At 43.9% G+C, this 20537-nt stretch overlaps 2 protein-coding genes across 6 annotated transcripts in view; one reads left to right on the top strand and one right to left on the bottom strand.

Annotated features, from left to right (window-relative positions):
- Nucleotides 1-20537, top strand: part of LOC123519931 — a 178442-nt gene that overhangs the window by 153702 nt on the left and 4203 nt on the right. For 2 of the 4 annotated variants that reach the window (XM_045281648.1, XM_045281649.1), the window contains 3 exons: nt 18410-18510; nt 18766-19135; nt 20130-20258. In XM_045281648.1, coding sequence (XP_045137583.1) covers nt 19019-19135; nt 20130-20258 — 246 coding nt within the window. In that variant the 5' untranslated portion in view covers nt 18410-18510; nt 18766-19018. Of the gene's footprint in view, nt 1-18409; nt 18516-18765; nt 19136-20129; nt 20259-20537 lie in introns of all 4 variants that reach the window. The other 2 variants (XM_045281646.1, XM_045281647.1) reach the window with 1 other exon arrangement.
- The window catches only part of LOC123519932, a 151210-nt gene that overhangs the window by 127017 nt on the left and 3656 nt on the right, over nt 1-20537 (bottom strand). The window lies entirely within an intron of this gene.

Here is a 20537-nt window from a genome sequence, read left to right as displayed (position 1 = left end):
TCGAACGATGACGCAACATGAAGCAGGTGTGAATGAACAGGTTGACTTTATTTTTCATGAACACGGCTGCATCTAAAAATGTAGAAAAATATGTGTGACTTTTTTAGGGAGAGTGGAGGAAGAATAGTATAAAAAAAAAAACACAATGGAAGTATATGAGAAAGCCAACCTAAGTAATTGAAGTGAAAAATGTAGGAAAAATATATATATCTTATTATGAGAGAAAATAGAAGGAAGACTTGAAATAGAGGAATCTTTACCTAAAAATAGAGAAGGAAAAAGGATGAATATATTTTTAAATGCGGGGAATTAAACGTGGTGCTTGATATACAGGGCCTTGGAAGCACTGTAATGGGTTTGTTTGGTGCGAGGAGCCACCTGTGCTGTGCTGGAGGGCGCCGCTAATTGTATTATTGCACTAGCGCGAGTGATTGTGACGTGAGGAAAACAAGAAATTACAGTAAGCGACTGAGAGAGTGAAGGAAAAGCGAGACTCTGCTGCCTGACGGAACGAAATGCGATGCTCCTTTTTTTTTTAGTCCTTTTCCTGTAGCATTATTTATTTTATTCCTGGTTTTAGGGTAACGTTACTTTAAGACTTTATTTCTTTTATAGGTTGAGTTACTGAGTTTATTGTATATACGTTCATACTTCATTTTCTTTCTTTTTCGCCTAGTGAGCCATTACAACACACACACACACACACACACACACACACACACACACACACACACACACACACACACACAAGAGGGCAGTTCCTATGAAGTTTTAAAGGACAAAAATTCAAAAGACCTCTCATATTTCTCTCTCATTTAGTTTTATGTACATTTATCATTCTGCTCAGCTTTATAACTCAGGACTAACATAAGAACATTTCCTCTAATCACCTCAGGAAATAACATTAAGGCATTTCCTTATTTATTTTACTACTTGTTCTAACTTTTCTATTTATGTTTCGTCGTTTTCGGACTTAAATTCAAGAAAGATTACGCTCCTTCCGAAGTTTCCCTTAACTAAAAATATCTTCCAGGAGTTGTTTCGTTTCTTAATAAGTTTTGTGAATTATAACCTTAAGTAGCATCGAGCCGCGTATACTCTCCCAGAAATACGAGTTATAAGCTGCAGGTTTTGCTGGGGGTGCAATTTTTTTTTTCTCTCTCCCACCAAAGGAATTCCGTTACGTCAGGAATGAAGAGTGAATTCCGTAATATGATATGATACTCTTCCTTCACTGGACTGCTAACGGCTCTGCAAATGTCAGGAATTCCATCTATCCATCTTTCTCCCTCTCCCTCTTCCTCTCTCTCTCTCTCTCTCTCTCTCTCTCTCTCTCTCTCTCTGCACTAACCTACGTCATAATCCAACAAGAAACAATACATAAAACGCACGCACACACACACACACACACACACACACACACACACACACACACACACACACACACACACACACACACCGCGTAGTGTAGTGGTTAGCACGCTCGACTCACAATCGAGAGGGTCGGGTTCGAATCCCGGTGCGGCGAGGCAAATGGGCAAGCTTCTTAATGTGTGGGGTGTGTTCACCTAGCAGTAAATAGGTACGGGATGTAACTCGAGGGGTTGTGGCCTCGCTTTCCCGGTGTGTGTTGTGTGTTGATGTGGTCTCAGTCCTACCCGAAGATCGGTCTATGAGCTCTGAGCTTGCTTCGTAATGGGGAAGACTGGCTGGGCAGGCGACCGAGGTGAATTACACAGTAGGTCACAGTTCAAAGTGGCCTACGTCCCTTTGACTCTAAACCCTCGAGAACCTACGGTGTCTTTTGAACCCTTGCCCAACCTCACATAGAAGCCAGAAAGGTGCTCTCTCTCTCTCTCTCTCTCTCTCTCTCTCTCTCTCTCTCTCTCTCTCTCTCTCTCTCTCTCTCTCTCTCTGGTAATACAAACCTCTCACCTTCATTCTTCAAGTCATTCTAGAGCATGAAAGGAATAGAGGTGGAAGGAAAAAGCTGAAGGACGGGAGAAAGAGGAAGAGGAGGAGGAGGAGGAGGAGGAGGAGGAGGAGGAGGAGGAGGAGGAGGAGGAGGAGGAGGAGGAGGAGGAGGAGGAGGAGGAGGAGGAGGAGGAGGAGGAGGAGGAGGAGGAAGAGGAAGAGGAGGAGGAGGAGGAGGAGGAAGAAGAAGAAGTAAAGGAGGAGAATAAGAAGGAAAAGATTCGAAATACACTAGTGAATGCGTGTCAACTGAAGTAAGAAGTGGAAGAAGAAGGAGATGAGATAAGAGAAGCGAAGCAAGAAGAACAGAAGGAAAAGAACCATGCAGATGAGATGAAAGCGAAGAAATGGAAAGGAAGACGGAAGCAAATGTGAATAAATGTGTGGAAAGACGAACAGAAAGAGGTGAAAGAAAACTAGGAAAGGGAAGGAAAGAAAAATATCAGCAGAAATGGAAAGGAATACAAGATAGAGTGTGAATTTTATTGTGTAAAGGAGGAAGAGAGAGAGAGAGAACGAATAAGAGAACTAAGACAATGAAAAAAAAAAAAAAAAAGAAAGAACTCGGAAAACAAATATAGAAAAAAGTAGAAGAAAAGAAGAAAATGGAAAAAAGAGGTAAAAATCGTACGAGGTGGAAGAATAATTAGTAGAAGGAAGAAGAAATAGGAGAGATAGACAGAGATAATGAATGTAAGAAACAAAAGAGGAGTAAGAAGTGGATGGAAGTTATGAAAAAGAGTGAAGAAAAGAGCAAACAGGGACAGAACAAAGAAAAGTAGACGGGTCAAAAGAGGAGAAAGAACACGAAAGCTAAAAAGATGGCATAGAACTAGCAATAAGTCAATAAAAAGGAATAGGAAAGAGAATAGAAGGAACAAGAAGAGAAAGAAGGAATAACAATAAACAGAACAAAAATAGCTGAAAAAGGCACAACAAAGAAGGACATGATAAAGACGATAAAATGAAAAAGAAATACCTTTACAAATTGGCTTGAAATTAGAGAAGATATGAGAAAAAAAAAAGAAGAAGAGGGAGAGAGAGAAAAAGAACTAATACGGAGTGTTTGTATAAGAGAAGAACAAATAAACGAAAGAAAAGGAGACAGAGAAACATGATGAATGGCGAAGGAGGGAGAAAGTACAGCGAGAGATGAAGAATGGGTAAAGGTAAGGAAATAGAGAAGGGTCACGATGAAGGAGGCATAAGAAAGAATGATGAATGATAAGAGAAGAGGGAGAAAATTACAGAAACATCGGGGAGAGATAATAGTGATTGAACGGAATGCAAAATGAAAAATGAAGGAAGGGAAGAAGGAAAGAGAGAGTATTAGAAATTCAATACACGAGAGGGGGAAGAAAAATTATGATGAATAGACTTTGTTGAAGATGATACGAAGAATGAGAGAGAGAGAGAGAGAGAGAGAGAGAGAGAGAGAGAGAGAGAGAGAGAGAGAGAGAGAGAGAGAGAGAGAGAGAGAGAGAGAGAGATGGAAAGAACAACGGCGCAGAAAGAAGAGGAACAGAGAAGAAACACAGGAAGAAAATAGAGAAGGCCGAGAATAGGACACAAAAGGAAAAAAAAAAGAAAAGGAAGAAAGGTAAAGGATAAAAGAGCGAAGAAGGAAGCGAAAGGAGAGATGGGAAGGTCGAAGAATCAAGGAGAGGGGAATGAAAGAGGGAAGGGAGGGCGAAGGGGAGGAGGAAGGGGGGGATGAAAGAAGAAGAAGAAGAAGAAGAAGAAGAAGAAGGGGGAGGAGGTGCGGGGAAGGAGATAGGGGGGAAGGGGGGATGGAGGAGGGATGAAAGGATGAGGTACAGCCCGACAACTCGAGTCACAAAAGAATATTCCGGTCGAAATGTTCTTGTTTCTTCCTGATTCGACAGTTAAAAAGGAAAATCTTTGCTGTCTTGACATTCACAAAGTCCCTGCAAGAGTTTCCTTCCTATTCTCCCATATTTCAATTTCCTCACACACACACACACACACACACACACACACACACACACACACACACACACACACAGTAAAACAAAAGTGGAGGGATAAAACAAACAAACATCAACAACAAGAACAACGCCTGTAACTCGTTTTATTCAGTAGATAAAAAAGTGAAAATTTACTTACTTTGTTGTTATTGTTTTGGGCAGAATGAAGTTTGTGTGTGTGTGTGTGTGTGTGTGTGTGTGTGTGTGTGTGTGTGTGTGTGTGTGTGTGTGTGTGTGTGTGTGTGTGTGTGTGTGTGTGTGTGTGTGTGTGTGTGTGTGTGTGTGTGTGTGTGTGTGTGTGTGTGTGTGTGTGTGTGTGTGTGTGTGTGTGTGTGAAGGTAAGCTGGTATAAGTTACCTGTCCCACCTGACTCTAATCCCTCCAGAGAAGCCAGACCCGCTTCTGACTTGGCTTACCTGTAAATCACTCCACTCCACTCCTTTCCTCCCTCCCTCCCTCTTTCTTTCTCCTCTCCACTCCCACTCCCTTCCTTCCCCTTCATATTGCAACATCCGCTCTCTCCTCGCCTCGTGCCCAAATCCCACCAACACCTCCCCTTCAATACCCCTCAGGCGACTTGTCACAATCTCATTCACTGCCTGGTCTGTTGCCGGTACAAATAAAATGTCTCTACGTGTGTCAAGAGGTGGTAGGAAGGGTCATTGTGAAGTATGGAACAAAAAATTAGCCATGGGAGGCGGAGATGACAGTAAGATGCGAGGGAAGTGTGTGGAGGAGAGATAACGATGAATAGAGTGTGTATGGTATAAGGAAAGGGCAGATGGCGTAATATGAAGGCTGTGTGTGTGATTTTTTTATTTATTTTCTTTTTGTTTTGGAGGATGTGATGAAATTGTAAATAATTTAGAAACAATTGTACTATTACTTTTTTTTTTATTTGAGTGATAAGTGTAAAGCAGATGCACAAATGCAAGTAGAAACAGGTTTATCCACAAGCAAATAAAAGTTCCATAGCAGGTGTTTGGAGAATCAATCTACAATATTATGCACTGGCGAAGAAATAGCTTAGTTAGCAAGCAAAAAAGACTGTAGTGACCTGCCCGAGCGAGCTTATCCTCTAAACCGTCGCAGGTGCACAGCTTGACCTGACTGGGAGGTCACTGCCTGGATTCTGGGCCCACTTGAAGTCAGTCAGTACCAAGCTTCCCCATGAATCACACTCGCCTTTACCTTCGATTGTCTCGTCGCCGCTACCCATCGTCTACTTATAAACAACAGACTATGAACAACACTGGTTTACTTCTCCATCCGTGTCCTGGCTACAGTGAATACTGCAATTGGTGACCTGAAGTGTAGCCTTGACGCGTGATTGACCAGTACAGTGCTAGTGACAGATATATATATATATATATATATATATATATATATATATATATATATATATATATATATATATATATATATATATATATATATACATATAAAAAGACCCATTCTAGGAAATAATGCAGGCGGGCGTAGGAGACAGGAATGCGAGGCAGGGGAGCGGGACACATGCAAAGGGTAAGGAACGCCAGGTATGAGGGATCAGATGTCTTTCTCACTTCCAAGAGTCGCCGCAGAAGCCCCGCAGGTGTGTAGAGAGGAAGGAGAACTTACAGAAGACCCAAAAGTACACAGGTGTGACGTGAGGTGAATCTGTGCAGAGAGAGAGAGAGAGAGTGTGTGTGTGTGTGCGTCTTTGTGTGTTTAGTGTTGTTGTTTTTTTTTTTTTTTTTTTTTTTTTTTTACATTACAAGGGCACTGGCCAAGGGCAAACAAAGTGTTGGAAAAAAAAAATCCCGCTGGTTGCCAGGCCCTGTTAAGAGGAAAGTAGAAAGAGAAAAAACAAAAAAAATCTAAAAGGAGGGTCCAGTTAACGTAAGAGGTGTCTTGACACTCCTCTTTTGAAAGAGTTTAAGTCATAGGCAGGTGGAAATACAGACACAGGTAGAGAGTTCCAGAGTTTACCAGTGTAGGGAATGAAGGAGTGAAGATACTGGTTAACTCTTGCATTAGGAAGATGGACAGAATAGGGATGAGAAGAAGTAGAGAGTCTTGTGCAGCGAGGCCGCAGGAGGGGGAAGGCATGCAGTTAGCAAGTTCAGAAGAGCAGACAGCATGAAAACAGCGGTAGAAGACAGATAAAGATGCAACATTGCGGCGGTGACTTAAAGAATCAAGACAGTCAGTTAGAGGAGAAGAGTTGATAAGACGAAAAGCTTTAGATTCCACCTTGTTTAGTAAAGCTGTGTGTGGATCCCCCAGACATGAGAGCCATACTCCATACACGGGCGGATAAGGCCCTTGTACAGAGCAAGCAGCTGGGAGGGAGAGAAAATGGACGAAGACGCCATAGGACACCTAACTTCTTGGAAGCTGATTTAGCAAGAGTAGAGATGTGAAATTTCCAGTTTAGATTTTTAGTGAAGGATAGACCGAGTGTGTTTAATGTAGAGGAGAGGGAAGTTGAGTGTTATTGAAGAAGAGAGGATAGTTGTCTGGAAGGTTATGTCGAGTAGATAGTTGTAGAAATTGAGTTTTGAGGCATTGAACAAAACCAGGTTTTCTCTGCCCCAATCAGAAACAAGTGAAAGATCAGAAGTTAGGCGTCCTATAGCATCTCGCCTTGAGTCATTTAATTGTTGTTGGGTTGGGCGTCTGTTGAACGCTGTTGAATAATGCAGGGTGGTATCATCAGCATAGGAGTGGATAGGGCATTGAGTCAGATTTAGGAGATCATTGATGAATAATAGAAAGAGAGTGGGTGATAGGACAGAACCCTGTGGAACACCACTGTTGATAGTTTTAGGGAAGAACAGTGACCGTCTACTACAGCAGCAATAGAACGATCGGAAAGGAAACTGGAGATGAAGGTACAGAGAGAAGGATAGAATCCGTAGGAGGGTAGTTTAGAAATTAAAGATTTGTGCCAGACTCTATCGAAGGCTTTCGATATGTCAAGGCCGACAGCAAAGGTTTCACCGAAGTCCCTAAAAGAGGATGACCAAGATTCAGTTAGGAAAGTAAGAAGATCACCAGTAGATCTGCCTTTACGGAAACCATACTGGCAATCAGAGAGAAGGTTGTGAGCTGATAGATGCCTCATTATCTTCCTATTAAGGATAGACTCAAAGGCTTTAGAAAGGCAGGAAATCAAAGCTATAGGGCGGTAGTTAGAAGGATTGGAGTGGTCACCTTTTTAGGGACAGGTTGAATGTGAGCAAACTTCCAGCAAGAAGGATAAATAGAAGTAGAGAGACACAGATGAAAGAGTTTGACCAGGCAGTGAGCGAGTTCGGAAGCACAGTTTTGAGAACAACAGGAGGGACTCCATCCGGACCGTAAGCCTTCCGAGAATCAAGGCCAGAGAGGGCCAGGAAAACGTCTTTATAAAGAATTTTAATTTTAGGGATGAAGTAGTCAGAGGGTGGAGGAGTAGGAGGAATATGCCCAGAATCATCCAAAGTTGAGTTGGTAGCAAAGGTTTGAGCGAAGAGTTCAGCTTTAGAAAAGAAGAGACAGCTGTAGAGCCATCTGGATGAAGTAAAGGAGGGAAAGACGAAGAAGTAAAGTTGTTAGAGATATTATTGGCTAGATGCCAGAAATCTCGAGAGGAGTTAGAATTGGAAAGACTTTGACATTTTCTATTGATGAAAGAGTTTTTAGTAAGTTGGAGAATAGATTTGGCATGATTACGGGCAGAAATATATAGGGCATGAGTTTCAGCAGTTGGATGGCTACGGAACCGTTTGTGAGCCGCCTCTCTATCATTGACAGCACGAGAACAAGCAGAGTTAAACCAAGGCTTTTTAGCTTTAGGGTTAGAGAAAGTATGAGGAATGTATAGCTCCATGCCAGAGATAATCACCTCTGTTATGCGCTCGGCACAAAGAGAAGGATCTCTGACATGAAAACAATAATCATCCCAAGGAAATCAGAATAGTACTGCCTTAGTTCCTCCCACTTAGCAGAGTTAAAATGCCAGAAGCACCTCCGCTTAGGCGGGTCCTGAGGCTGCACTGGAGTGATAGAACTGGTAACGGAAATTAGATTGTGGTCGGAGGAGCCCAACGGAGAGGAAAGTTTAACAGAGTAAGCAGAAGGGTTGGAGGTTAGGAAAAGATCAAGAATGTTGGGCGTGTCTCCAAGGCGGTCAGGAATACGGGTAGGGAACTTCACTAGCTGCTCTAGGTCATGAAGGATAGCAAAGTTGAAGGTTTGTTCACCAGGTTGGTCAGTGAAAGAAGATGAAAGCCAAAGCTGGTGGTGAACATTGAAATCCCTAAAATGGAGATCTCAGCAAAAGGAAAGTGAGATAAGATGTGCTCCACCTTGGAAGTCAAATAGTCAAAGAATTTTACATAGTCAGAGGAATTAGGTGAGAGGTATACAGCACAGATGAATTTAGTTAGAGAGTGACATTGAAGTCTTAGCCAGATGGTAGAAAATTCTGAAGATTCAAGATTGTGGGCACGAGAGCAAGTGGTGTCGTTACGCACGTATGCGCAACATCCAGCTTTGGATTGAAAATGAGGATAGAGCAAGTAGGAGGGGCTGCTGTCAGTAGTCACAGACAACTGTGTTTCGGTTAGGAAGAGAAGATGAGGTTTAGTAGAGGAGAGGTGGTGTTCCACAGATTGAAAATTAGAACGAAGGCCACGAATGTTGCAGAAATTGATAGTGAAAGTATTAGATGAAGTGTCAAGACACCCAAGGTCGACAGCAGAGGGGCAGTCCGACCTGGGGACATTTATGGTCCCTCCCAGAGGGGACTCCGAGGCAGGGCGTGGTGAAGCCATTATTAAATTTTGATTTGAAGAGAGTGTAAAAGTGTAAGGTGTTGTAGTGTAGTGTAGGAAGTAGTAGAAGTTGTCTTTAGAGGGCAGGCTGCAGCTGCTCAATTGTATAAATGAGACCACAAAGGGAACCGGGAAGAGAGGACACGGGGAATCACTCAGTCTGCAGCACTGCCTACATCCCCGTAAGTACCTCTCCTGGAGTATTCCACCGGGCGGCAGGTGACTACTGCCTACTCCTACTACTGTTTGTGGACGTGTATGCTGACCAGTGTGTTCTATCATGGACAAAGATATACTGGCGCAATTGTGGTAGGTCTTGTGTCCCACGTGTTCATATATGTATGGGAGGGATCTGTAGATTTCCAGGTGTTGGCTTCACCGGAATCGCATTGGGTAATCAATCATCAATGGGTATTCCCCTCCCACACTGCTCCCGTCTCTCTCTCTCTCTCTCTCTCTCTCTCTCTCTCTCTCTCTCTCTCTCTCTCTCTCTCTCTCTCTTTCCTATATAAAGGAGGCGATTCCAGACGCGTGGAGGACAACAATGAGAGAATCTTGGAAGGAAAAGGAAAATTCAGAAGAAAGGAGAGAGGAGGAGAAGGAGGAAGATGAAAAATTATTAAAGTAAGGAGAGAGAGAGAGAGAGAGTGTGTGTGTGTGTGTAATTCACTGTTTGATCTGTTGCAGTCTCTGACAAGACAGCCAGACGTTACCCTAAGGAATGAGCTCAGAGCTCATTGTTTCCGATCTTCGGACAGGCCTGAGACCAGGCACACACCACACACCAGGACAACAAGGTCACAACTCCTCGATTTACATCCCGTACCTACTCACTTCTAGGTGAACACGGGCTACACGTGAAAGGAGACACACCCAAATATCTCCACCCGGCCGGGGAATCGAACCCCGGTCTTCTGGCTTGTGAAGCCAGCGCTCTAACCACTGAGCTACCGGGCCGTGTGTGTGTGTGTGTGTGTGTGTGTGTGTGTGTGTGTGTGTGTGTGTGTGTGTGTGTGTGTGTGTGTGTGTGTGTGTGTGTGTGTGTGTGTGTGTGTGTGTGTGTGTGTGTGTGTGTGTGTGTGTGTGTGTGTGTGTGTGTGTGTGTGTGTGTGTGTGTGTGGTGTAGTTTATGGACGTGTAGAGTGACCACTTTTATCATGGACACAGATATATTAGCGCAGATGTGGTAGGTCCTGTGTCCCATATGTTAATATATGTATGGAGGGAGGGAGGTGTGTAGATTTTCAGGTTTTGGCTTCACCGGAACCGTATTGAGTAGTGAAGTAAGTAAGTAAGTAAGTAAGTTTGTATGCAGGACTCGCATAATAGGAATTTGATAACACATAATAAATAATTAAATGTAACATCAAAGATAACATCAGCCTCCAATAATGATAGCACAGATGAAGAAGAAAATAAATGAAATTATCTTTTAAATTCAGAGTTGCACAGCCTTATAGCTCGGGGAATAAAGGACAGTGGATGTCGAGTTTGGGTACCGAGTGTTGGCATCCTGAGTCGATCGCCACGTGGTATTGAGCAATTCTTTAAATGATTATGTAGTGGATAATTACTGTCGTTCCATACTGAGTCTAATTATGTACTTGTAGGCAATCATTAATGGGTCTTTCCACACTCCCTACCTACCTACCTACTCTCTCTCTCTCTCTCTCTCTATCTTTTTTTTTCTATTTTTTTACCGGGAATTTATGGGTTAAAGGGGATACTTTTTGGGGTACCTCCTATCTCAAAGCCCACCCGCTAGGAAACCGTTGCCCCGAGTGAGGAAGCCCAACCTACACTCGGACCGTGGACAGGATTCGAACCCGTGCGCTTGGAGACCCCTCGGACCCCAAAGCACGCATGGTTCCACTGTACCACGGCGGCTCCCATCTGTCTATCTATCTCTATCTATCTATCTATCAATTTATTTATCTATCTACCTATCTTTCTATCTATCTATCTATCTCTCCCTCTGAGGCGATTCCAGACGCGTGGAGGACAACAATGAGAGAATCTTGGAAGGAAAAGGAAAATTCAGAGGGACGGATAAAATAGGAGAAGGAAGAAGAAAGGCAAGGAGAGGGAAGAAGAAAATGTTTAAAGTAAGGGGAGATAGAGAGAGAGAGAGAGAGAGAGAGAGAGAGAGAGAGAGAGAGAGAGAGAGATAACGAGTCAAGATATATTATTATACAAGCCTCAGTTAGAGACAAGATTGGAGAGTTGCTTAGTGAGGTTTTTATTCCATTTATTTAACTTTTTCCTCTCTTTTGCTTCCTTCTTTCCTTTCCCTTCCTTTCTTTCTTCCTTCCTTCTTTCTTTCCTTCCTTCCTTCCTTCCTACTTTATACCCCTTTCCTCCTTTCCTTAAACGCTGTTCTCTCTCTCTCTCTCTCTCTCTCTCTCTCTCTCTCTCTCTCTCTCTCTCTCTCTCTCTCTCTCTCTCTCTCTCTCTCCCATCTATATCTTTCTTATCCTTTCTTCATTTACTTTTCTTACTACGTTCATTCATCATCCCTCCCTTCTCTTTCATCTACGTTGTCCTTAATGCCTTCCTCTCTCTCCCTCTCTCCCTCTCTCTCTCTCTCTCTCTCTCTCTCTCTCTCTCTCTCTCTCTCTCTCTCTCTCTCCCTCCTCTCCTTCCTCTCCCTCCCTCCCCGGATGACAGGGGAGACGGGGAAAAATGCAATGATGATGGTGATGTTTGGGAGAGAAGGAATAGGGAAGGAGGGTAAGAGAAGAAACATAGATTGATGGGAGAGGGGAACAGAAAATGGAAAGAGGAGGGAGAGGAAGGGATATATTGAGGAGGGTGTATGTAGAGATGATGATGATGATAATGATGATGATGATGATGATGATGATGATGATGGTGGTGGTGGAAGGGGTGAAGAAGGAGATGAAGAAGGAGAAAGAAGAGAGAGAGAGAGAGAGAGAGAGAGAGAGAGAGAGAGAGACAGAAAATAATGGTGATAATAATGATGATTCGACATTTGTATAGTGATGAATCCAACACGTGAAACTTCCTGTTTAAGAGGCAATTATTATACTGAGGAAAATTTAATGATATTGGTGACAGGAGGTAGTGATGGTGGTGGTGATAGTGAAGGTGATAGTGATGGTGGTGGTGGTGGTGGTGGTGACGTGTAGTTAGAAAATAAGGTGACAGTAGCATCTTGGGTAAAAGTGGCTGCTGCAGTACTGCCTCTCCCCTCCCTCCTTTCCTTGGTGTGTAAATAATAAAAGCTTTCATCGCTTACGAAATTTGCCTACTGTTCCTGCTTGGTTTGGCAGGAAGAGGCTGTGGGCAGAGAGAAGCTTTACTATCAGCTTTACTCTCTCCTCCATCATAACGCTTAACAAATACTACAACCCCCAGAACAATCATATGGTCGAATAAATACTACTATGTTTTTTAATGCATTTTTTTTGTGTTCTTCCTCTACTATGCTATGTTTCCTTTCTTTTTTTGCATTCCTTTGTGTTCCTCCTCTTTCTCCTCCTCTTGAATATCTAACGCCAAAATGAAAATGACACAAAAATATATGTATCGTTCCTTTCACCGCTTCATGTCAGCCTGAACTTCATTATCCTATTGTTCTATTGGCCAGGTGGAGGTATTGTACACCTGCCACAGCTTGGAAAGGGTTCAGTGATCTTTTTGTTTTCACTTCTTTTATCTAACTATTATGAATATTTTTGTCGTTAAATGTTCAGTAGTAGTAGTAGAAGTAGTAGTAGTAGTAGTAGTAGTAGTAGTAGTAGTAGTAGTAGTAGTAGTAGTAGTAGTAGTAGTAGTAGTAGTAGTAAAATGATGATGATAATAATAACAACGATGATGATAATAGTAATAATGATAATAATAATAATAATAATAATAATAATAATAATAATAATAATAATAATAATAATAATAATTAAAATAACAACAATAATAAAGTATAGTTTCTGTATTTTCGGCATTTCTTTTTTTAAACATAGCCTGTTTTTTTTTTTTTATGTGCAAGTTAAAAGCATACACACACACACACACACACACACACACACACACACACACACACACACACACACACACACACACACACACACACACACACACACACCTTTATTCATGGGTGCATGCGAAAAACAACACAAAAACCCAGCCACCACCACCACTAGCACCACCACCACCACCATTACTGCCACTACCACTACCATTACCACCACTAACACTACCACCACCACCACCATTAACACTACCACCACCACTAGCACCACCACTAATACTACCACTACTACTAACACTACCACCACCACCATTAACACTATCGCCACCACCACCACTACCGCCATCATTAACACTACCACCACCACTAGCACTACCATCACCACTAGCTCACCACCACTAACACTACCACCACCACCACCACCACCACCACTGGCACAACCACCACCACCACCACCACCACCACATACTCTGCAAGACACCAGGGATTGCAAAAAGTGGTGGAGTAATACAAACTTTCCATCACCTTTTATTTTCTACGGTAAAAGTCAAACGTTATTCACTACCACTACCACTTCCACCACCTCCACTACCGCTACAGTCGCCACCACCACCACCACCACCACCATCATACCACGCAACTCAATATGCTGATACTGAACACTATCTAAAATATCGCAATGGAAAGATTGTAGCACGTGTAAGGAGTTGATTAAATACTCGAAGACAGGAAATTCGCATCAAGAACTCTGGAACTCCCTACCTGCTTCTGTATTTCCAGCTTTCTATGACTTGACTTCACTTAAGAGGGAGGTTTCAAGATATTTGTCCCTTTTCTTTTTGGCTTGCTCTCTCGGACCTGCAAGGGAACAGGCAACCAAGTAGGTGTTTTCTTTTCGTTTTGTGTTCCTCTTTACCAGTTTTCCCTTCTTACATAAAAGGATGAGAAAATTTTAAAAAGTGCTTTCAAAGAGGCAACTTGGGGAGTCCTACATATGTTTTCACGAGGCCTTCCAGGAGAGTCTAAGTTGCAGGATGTACAGGAAGCGGGAGTCAAGCTGAGTGTTCGTTCCTGAGGCCTCAAAGATCATTCACTTAAACCCTTTAATGCTGAGACACGTTTTTACCTTAAGATTTTTATACGATTAGACAATTTTCTATGCATCAGAAAGGGTCTATGAAGGTCAGAAGATTAACGCCAACAGTCTTCACTATTTTAATTCCCTCCCATAAGTTTTTGAAGCTGTATAAAATCGCCAAATATTAACCAGAATGAATATGGAAACGTGGCATGGTACTGAAGGGGTTAAAGTCGAAAAACACACAATTTTGACCAATTACTCTAACCTCATTTTTTCCTTTGTTGATCCTCGTAATATTGTTTTTCCACACTCCTTACTAATACTTAACCTCTTTTCGGTTTCAGTTTCTCTATGCAAATTAGACGAATAGGAAAAAAAAATCGATTATTCTTTCTTTCCATTATTTTCCTTATCGCTACGCCATGTCACCATCTTTTTTTAGCTCCTTTTTCTTTTCTTTCCTCAACACTTGCTCCTTTCTTGGGTCTTCCTATGCAAATGTTATGAATGCAGTAATTTCTTCACTCGTTCCTTTTCCTGTCAGTCTTCTCTTCTCTTCATTTTGTTTTCTTTTCTTCACCTTTCCATTTCTGTCTTCACTATTTGCCTTTCTTCTTTGCATTTTTTTCAGCTCGTTCGTCGGTTTATTCTTTCTTTTCATATTTTTGATCTTTTTTTTTCTTTACATAAATTTTCACTCCTGTCCTTCCCGACCTGTGTCAGCGTTTGCCTTCTTTCCTGCGTCTTCTTTTTCCTACCACTCTTATCACCTTGTCATTCTCCTTCCCCCCTTCCCTCTCCTTCTTCCTCTCCCTCTCCCTCTCCTTCTCCCTCTCTCTCATGCTCATTTCTTGCTTCTCGCTCAGTCTCCATTTTCTTCTTTCTTTTCTTTGTTTCCCTTTCTCCTCCGTGCTTCCTTATTAACCTGTTTCCTTCTCCTCAGTGTTTACCTACTTCCTTCCTTCACGCCTCGCTTCCTACCCTTCTCTATCCTTTTTCCTTCTCTGTTTCTCCGTTTCAGTCTTTGTTTCCTTCTCTCTGTCTCTCTCTCTCTCTCTCTCTCTCTCTCTCTCTCTCTCTCTCTCTCTCTCTCATTACTCATTGATTCATTCTTCCCTCAACTTCCTACCATTTGCATTTCTTCTTCTTCTCCTTCCTTTCTTCCCTTTCTCCTCATCCTCCTCCTTCTCTTCTTCCTCTTTCTCAGTATATCTTGCTTCCTACTCCATTCCGTCTTTGCATCACTAGTTTATGCATCTCATTCTATCACTTCTGCTCTTTGTTTCCTCTTGTTTCCTCACTTATATTCTTCTCCTTACTCATTCACACAGACCCTTCCACGTCTTTTCATATTCTATATAATCTTCAATCCATCCTTCTGTTATTTCTCTTTTATCATTTTCTCCTTACTTTTTAGAGAGAGAGAGAGAGAGAGAGAGAGAGAGAGAGAGAGAGAGAGAGAGAGAATACATGAACCAACAAAATTATGCATAAACGAGAAAATAAAAGCAAAAAAGTGTATTAAGTAAGCCCTTTTATTCCCGATCACTACTGTCAACCATCATTAGCTAACCTTTCTTCTCCACTCACCAGCTGCCAATATACCTACAACCCATTACTTATTTACCCATTACCACGGGACTCATTGTTACCCACCAACCACTTACCTACCATTACCACCACCACAGCTAAGCCAGTACTCCCTTACACCACCTCGCACCACGTCAAGCCACAGCAAGCCACTTCAAGCACCCTCGCTGTGAAAGACCGACTGGTACGAGCAAACTTCCCACAACTTGGCGGACTTGAAGGTAAACTCAGCCTCGCCGGGGAAGAAAAAGAACTAACAGCCTGTACTTATGCTTGTGGTGGCAGCCGCTGCGCCCTCAAGGGAGTTAGTGAAGGCGACGCAGACGAGGGGGCAACGTCAAACTCCAGCAGTGTTTCAGCCTCGCCAGCGCCCCGTAAAGGCCTCAATTCATGCCACGGCCACCACGGAGTGCGTTAATAACAGGCCAAACTAGACGGCTGGGATGTAGCGAGCCGCCCACCTGCCACTTGATATTAAAACGCTGTCACTCGGACCTTAGGGATGTGTGTGTACTGGAAATGATGACTGCTACTTGTACGCACACACACACACACACACACACACACACACACACACACAGTGGTTAGAGTGCTGGCTTCACAAGCCAGAGGACCGGAGTTCGATTCCCCGGCCGGGTGGAGATATTTGGGTGTGTCTCCTTTCATGTAGCCCCTGTTCACCTAGCAGTGAGTAGGTACGGGATGTAAATCGAGGAGTTGTGACCTTGTTGTCCCGGTGTGTGGTGTGTGCCTGGTCTCAGGCCTATCCGAAGATCGGAAATAATGAGCTCTGAGCTCGTTCCGTAGGGTAACGTCTGGCTGTCTCGTCAGAGACTGCAGCAGATCAAACAGTGAAATACACACACACACACCTATTGCTACTACTACCACTACTGCTTGCTGCTACTAATTCCACCTTTTTTTTCCTTTTCCCTTAACTCAAAAACGTTAAAAGAGAAGTATCATTTTTTTTTATAAACACGTAACAGTCATCGTGTCAAAAAAAAAAAAAAAATTGCTACATCACAAAAGATAAGAAAAAAGGAACTAATAAAAACATTAAAAAAATTACAAGATACGTTCATGTACATAATTCAAAGACTAGCACACATGATTCCAAGACGAGCACATGTACACAATTCCAAGACAACCACATGTACACAATTCCAAGACGAGCACATGTAAACAATTCCAAGACAACCACATGTACACAATTCAAGACGAGCACATGTAAACAATTCCAAGACAAGCACATGCAACTCTTCTTCACTAAAACACTAAAAAAAAAAAAAGCGAAAAAAAAAAAACACGAGTCTAAGGAACACAAGGAACAAATTCTCCCCACAACTGCAATGGAGGAGAATGAGGAGGAAGAGATAGAGGGACACGAGTTCAGGAGAGGAGGAGAAGGTGGGGAGAGGAAGGAAGGGGGAGGAAGAGGAGGGAGAGGAGAGAGTAAGGGAGGGGGAGGAAGAAGAAGGAGAGGAGAGAGAGTAAGGGTAAATACGTATCTCTAAACTGTGCTGGCGGGAGCGTTAGTCGACGGAGATGCATTAGTGGCAAGAATTCCAATTTGGAGTCTTGTCATCCCTATTTCCTGGCAGCGTAATGGGTGGTTACAAGAGAGAGAGAGAGAGAGAGAGAGAGAGAGAGTTGCGAAAACGGAGAAAAAGGGGAAAAGAGGAAAAAAAAGTGATGCGAAAGGATTTTGAAACTTGGAACCACGGGAAAAGAGAGAGAGAGAGAGAGAGAGAGAGAGAGAGAGAGAGAGAGAGAGAGATAAAATCAGAGAGGGGTGTTACAAATGGCTAAGGGGAAATAGGGCGTAGGAGAGAGAGAGAGAGAGAGAGGGGGGGAAGAAGGGGAGGAATTAAGAGGAGGGAGGGAGCGGTGGTATCACACGGCTCATTACTTCCGCGGGAAAACACAAATGATTACACACAAAAAAAATATAATGATGCGGATGTTGTTTCGGGGACCAGAGAGAGAGAGAGAGTATACACACTCACACTTTCTCTCTCTCTCTCTCTCTCTCTCTCTCTCTCTCTCTCTCTCTCTCTCTCTCTCTCTCTCTCTCTCTCTCTCTTTCTTTCCTGTCTTTCTCAAGTCGGCGCTCAGTCTTCGCTGCCTAATCTGGTAAGAGAATGGAAACTTCTGTCGGAGATTTGTCTCGGCAAAAGGAAGAGCAAAAGGAAAAGGAAGAGGAAGAAAAGGAGGAGGAGGAGGAGGAGGAGGAGGAGGAGGAGGAGGAGGAGGAGGAAGAAGAAGAAGAGTAATTGATGAAGATTGAGGAAAAGTTAAGGAAAAAAATATAAATTTACTATTCCATTACTAAAATCTAGATAGCAACGGTAGTTACACACACACACACACACACACACACACACACACACACACACACACACACACACACACACACACACTCATTCACTCAATCACTCACTCTCACTCCCGCTCCCATGCTGTTTCTCTCTCTCTCTCTCTCTCTCTCTCTCTCTCTCTCTCTCTCTCTCTCTCTCTCTCTCTCTCTCTCATTTTCTCTGGTTTGTGATGGTCTTCGCGGTTTGTTTGTTATCATGAGTGTGTGAAGTTGAGCATTGTTTGGCCACGTGTTGTAATGCTGAGAGGAGAGTGAATATCGCATCTTTCCTGATTATCTTTATCTTAGTTGTGGCAGTCTTTCCTCTTCATTCAGGATTACTCAAGGCAGCCAGTCCTCTCCGTGGCACAACACTCCATCCACTTAGCCTCCTCTCCATTTATTAATCCAGCAGCAGCAGCGGCCGTGTTCCTCTCCCTCTCACTCCTTTGCTCCACACAAGCTAACGCAGGAGTTTAATTGCTTGTCAGCAGAGAGAGAGATCTTCGTCACTGTCTGCACGCTGCACTCCTCGCCTTAACACAGCGCGGCACACACCCTGGCCACACAATGAAAGAGATAAAAAAGGACACGTGTATTACGAAATTTCTCTTCTCGTGTTTTCAGATGTGAGGCGTGAGGGTGGAATCACGACGAGGCTCAGCACTCCATTCAGCACCACCTAAAGCTTGGTTCAGCAGTACCCGCGCACCAGGAGACCACTAACTGTGAGGTACGTTTTATACCAGGAGTCTTTGGCGGGCGGGAATTTGGTTACCGTCATTATTTCCAGTGAAGATATTATTAAGGCGGGAGAGAGAGCGAGGCTTAGTGAGGGAAGGTGTAATTTTGAGACAGATATTAATGGTGGTCCGGCGCCTTGTTCCGCCTGACGGGGGAGGAACTGTCGCTAGAATTAATAGACGTATCGATCTGACACTGTAAGCAGCCGATGAAATAACGCCGCCCTCGTGTCCCCGCAGCGGCCACACCACCACGGGGGAGACGGACGCTGCCAAACAGAGGCTGCTGGATGATGTGAGCCCGCGCCGCCACCCACCACGCCCGCCACCACACCCACCCAACGCCCGATGGTCGCCCACACTGCTCGCATCCCAGCCGTCCCCGCCGCCCACAGTCATGAGTGAGCGATGGCGGTGACTGGGGGGGCGCCTCTGGTTACGGGCGTGGGAACGGGCGAGGGCGTGGGAGTACCAGGATGAGCAGGGCCGCCCAATGACGGGAGCGGGGGTCGGGCGCGGCTCCAGGGCGGCGCTGATGGTGTTGGTGGGCGTGATTCTGGTGGGCGGGGCGCAAGCGACGTGTCCCAGGGTGTGTGCGTGCAAGTGGAAGGTGAGTCTATCCCCCAGTTCCTTCACCCTCCCATCCCCTGGTCACCCCACACCTCCTAATGACATCCCGCCAGGTCCCCTTCCCTCTTCTCCCCTCCCCGTGACCTTTACCTTCATCCCTCACCTGTCCATTCCCCATCCTCACCCTTCTCCTCTCCCCTCATAATGATACTTACTCTCCTCCCCTCCCCACACCTCACCCCGTCCTTATCCTGGCCCTCACTAGCGGTCCCTCTCCTCTCCCCATTTTATGTCTCTCCCTCTCCTCTACCAAAGCCATAATTCACTCTTCCCTTCCCCTCATCTAGCCTCATTCTACCACTACCACTACTGCCTCTGAAAAATCATAACTTTTACGAACACACGCTTTCAAACACACACACACACACACACACACACACACACACACACACACACACACACACACACACACAAAAGCATGCTCGTGTTCATTTTAAGACCACCATAAGCCACTCGAGAGTCTGAGAAATGCATTAATTACTTGGGTACTTTTTTGAAGGCAATAGCAGTCTTAAGTAAGACGAATGGAAGCACTAAATGTGGCAGATTCGCCCTTTAAATGGTATGAAGTGCTAATTAATTGTGTGTGTGTGTGTGTGTGTGTGTGTGTGTGTGTGTGTGAGAGAGAGAGAGAGAGAGAGAGAGAGAGAGAGAGAGAGAGAGAGAGAGAGAGAGAGAGAGAGAGAGAGAGAGAGAGAGAGAGAGAGAGAAGAACAAATACAGAGAAAACAGACAGAAAACAGATAGATAAAAAAAAAAAATTACAACACTAAACACTACAACTCCATAAAAAAAAAAAAAAATCAAAACCATCTCACAAGAACATACAAATATAGAAAACAGTACCCAACACTTCCCTCACAGCTACAAGAACCCCCCCATACAGTAACTCGTCCCAGTCATCCTTCAACAAGCAGAGGGAACGTGACTCACGGTTAAGGGAGGCTGAACACCCTATTGCTTTGGCGTTACAGGGCGGCAAGCAGACGGTGGAGTGCGTGAACAAGGGACTGCAAACCATCCCTCCCGGCATCGACCACGGCACCCAAGTCCTCGACATCACCGGGAACTCCCTCATCATCCTATCCCACGAGAAGTTCAAGGTGCGGTGTGGGGGGGAGGGGAAAGAGAGAGAGAGAGAGAGAGAGAGAGAGAGAGAGAGAGAGAGAGAGAGAGAGAGAGAGAGAGAGAGAGAGAGAGAGAGAGAGAGAGAGAGAGACTAAAAAGGAGAGTGAAAGGATATTAAGTATAAAGTAGAAAGAGTCATATTAAAATGACGAGATATAGTTATTTGATGAACGGAGACTAGCCATAGTAGACGCACTGATGTCCGTTTGTATATTGGTCAATCTATGAAAGCAGAGTTTGGTGAAGACAAAGAG

This window comes from Portunus trituberculatus, chromosome 46, assembly GCF_017591435.1.
Source record: "Portunus trituberculatus isolate SZX2019 chromosome 46, ASM1759143v1, whole genome shotgun sequence".
Lineage (NCBI taxonomy): Eukaryota > Metazoa > Arthropoda > Malacostraca > Decapoda > Portunidae > Portunus > Portunus trituberculatus.
Note: the sequence above shows the minus strand (reverse complement) of the source record. Positions and strands in the feature narration are given on the sequence as shown.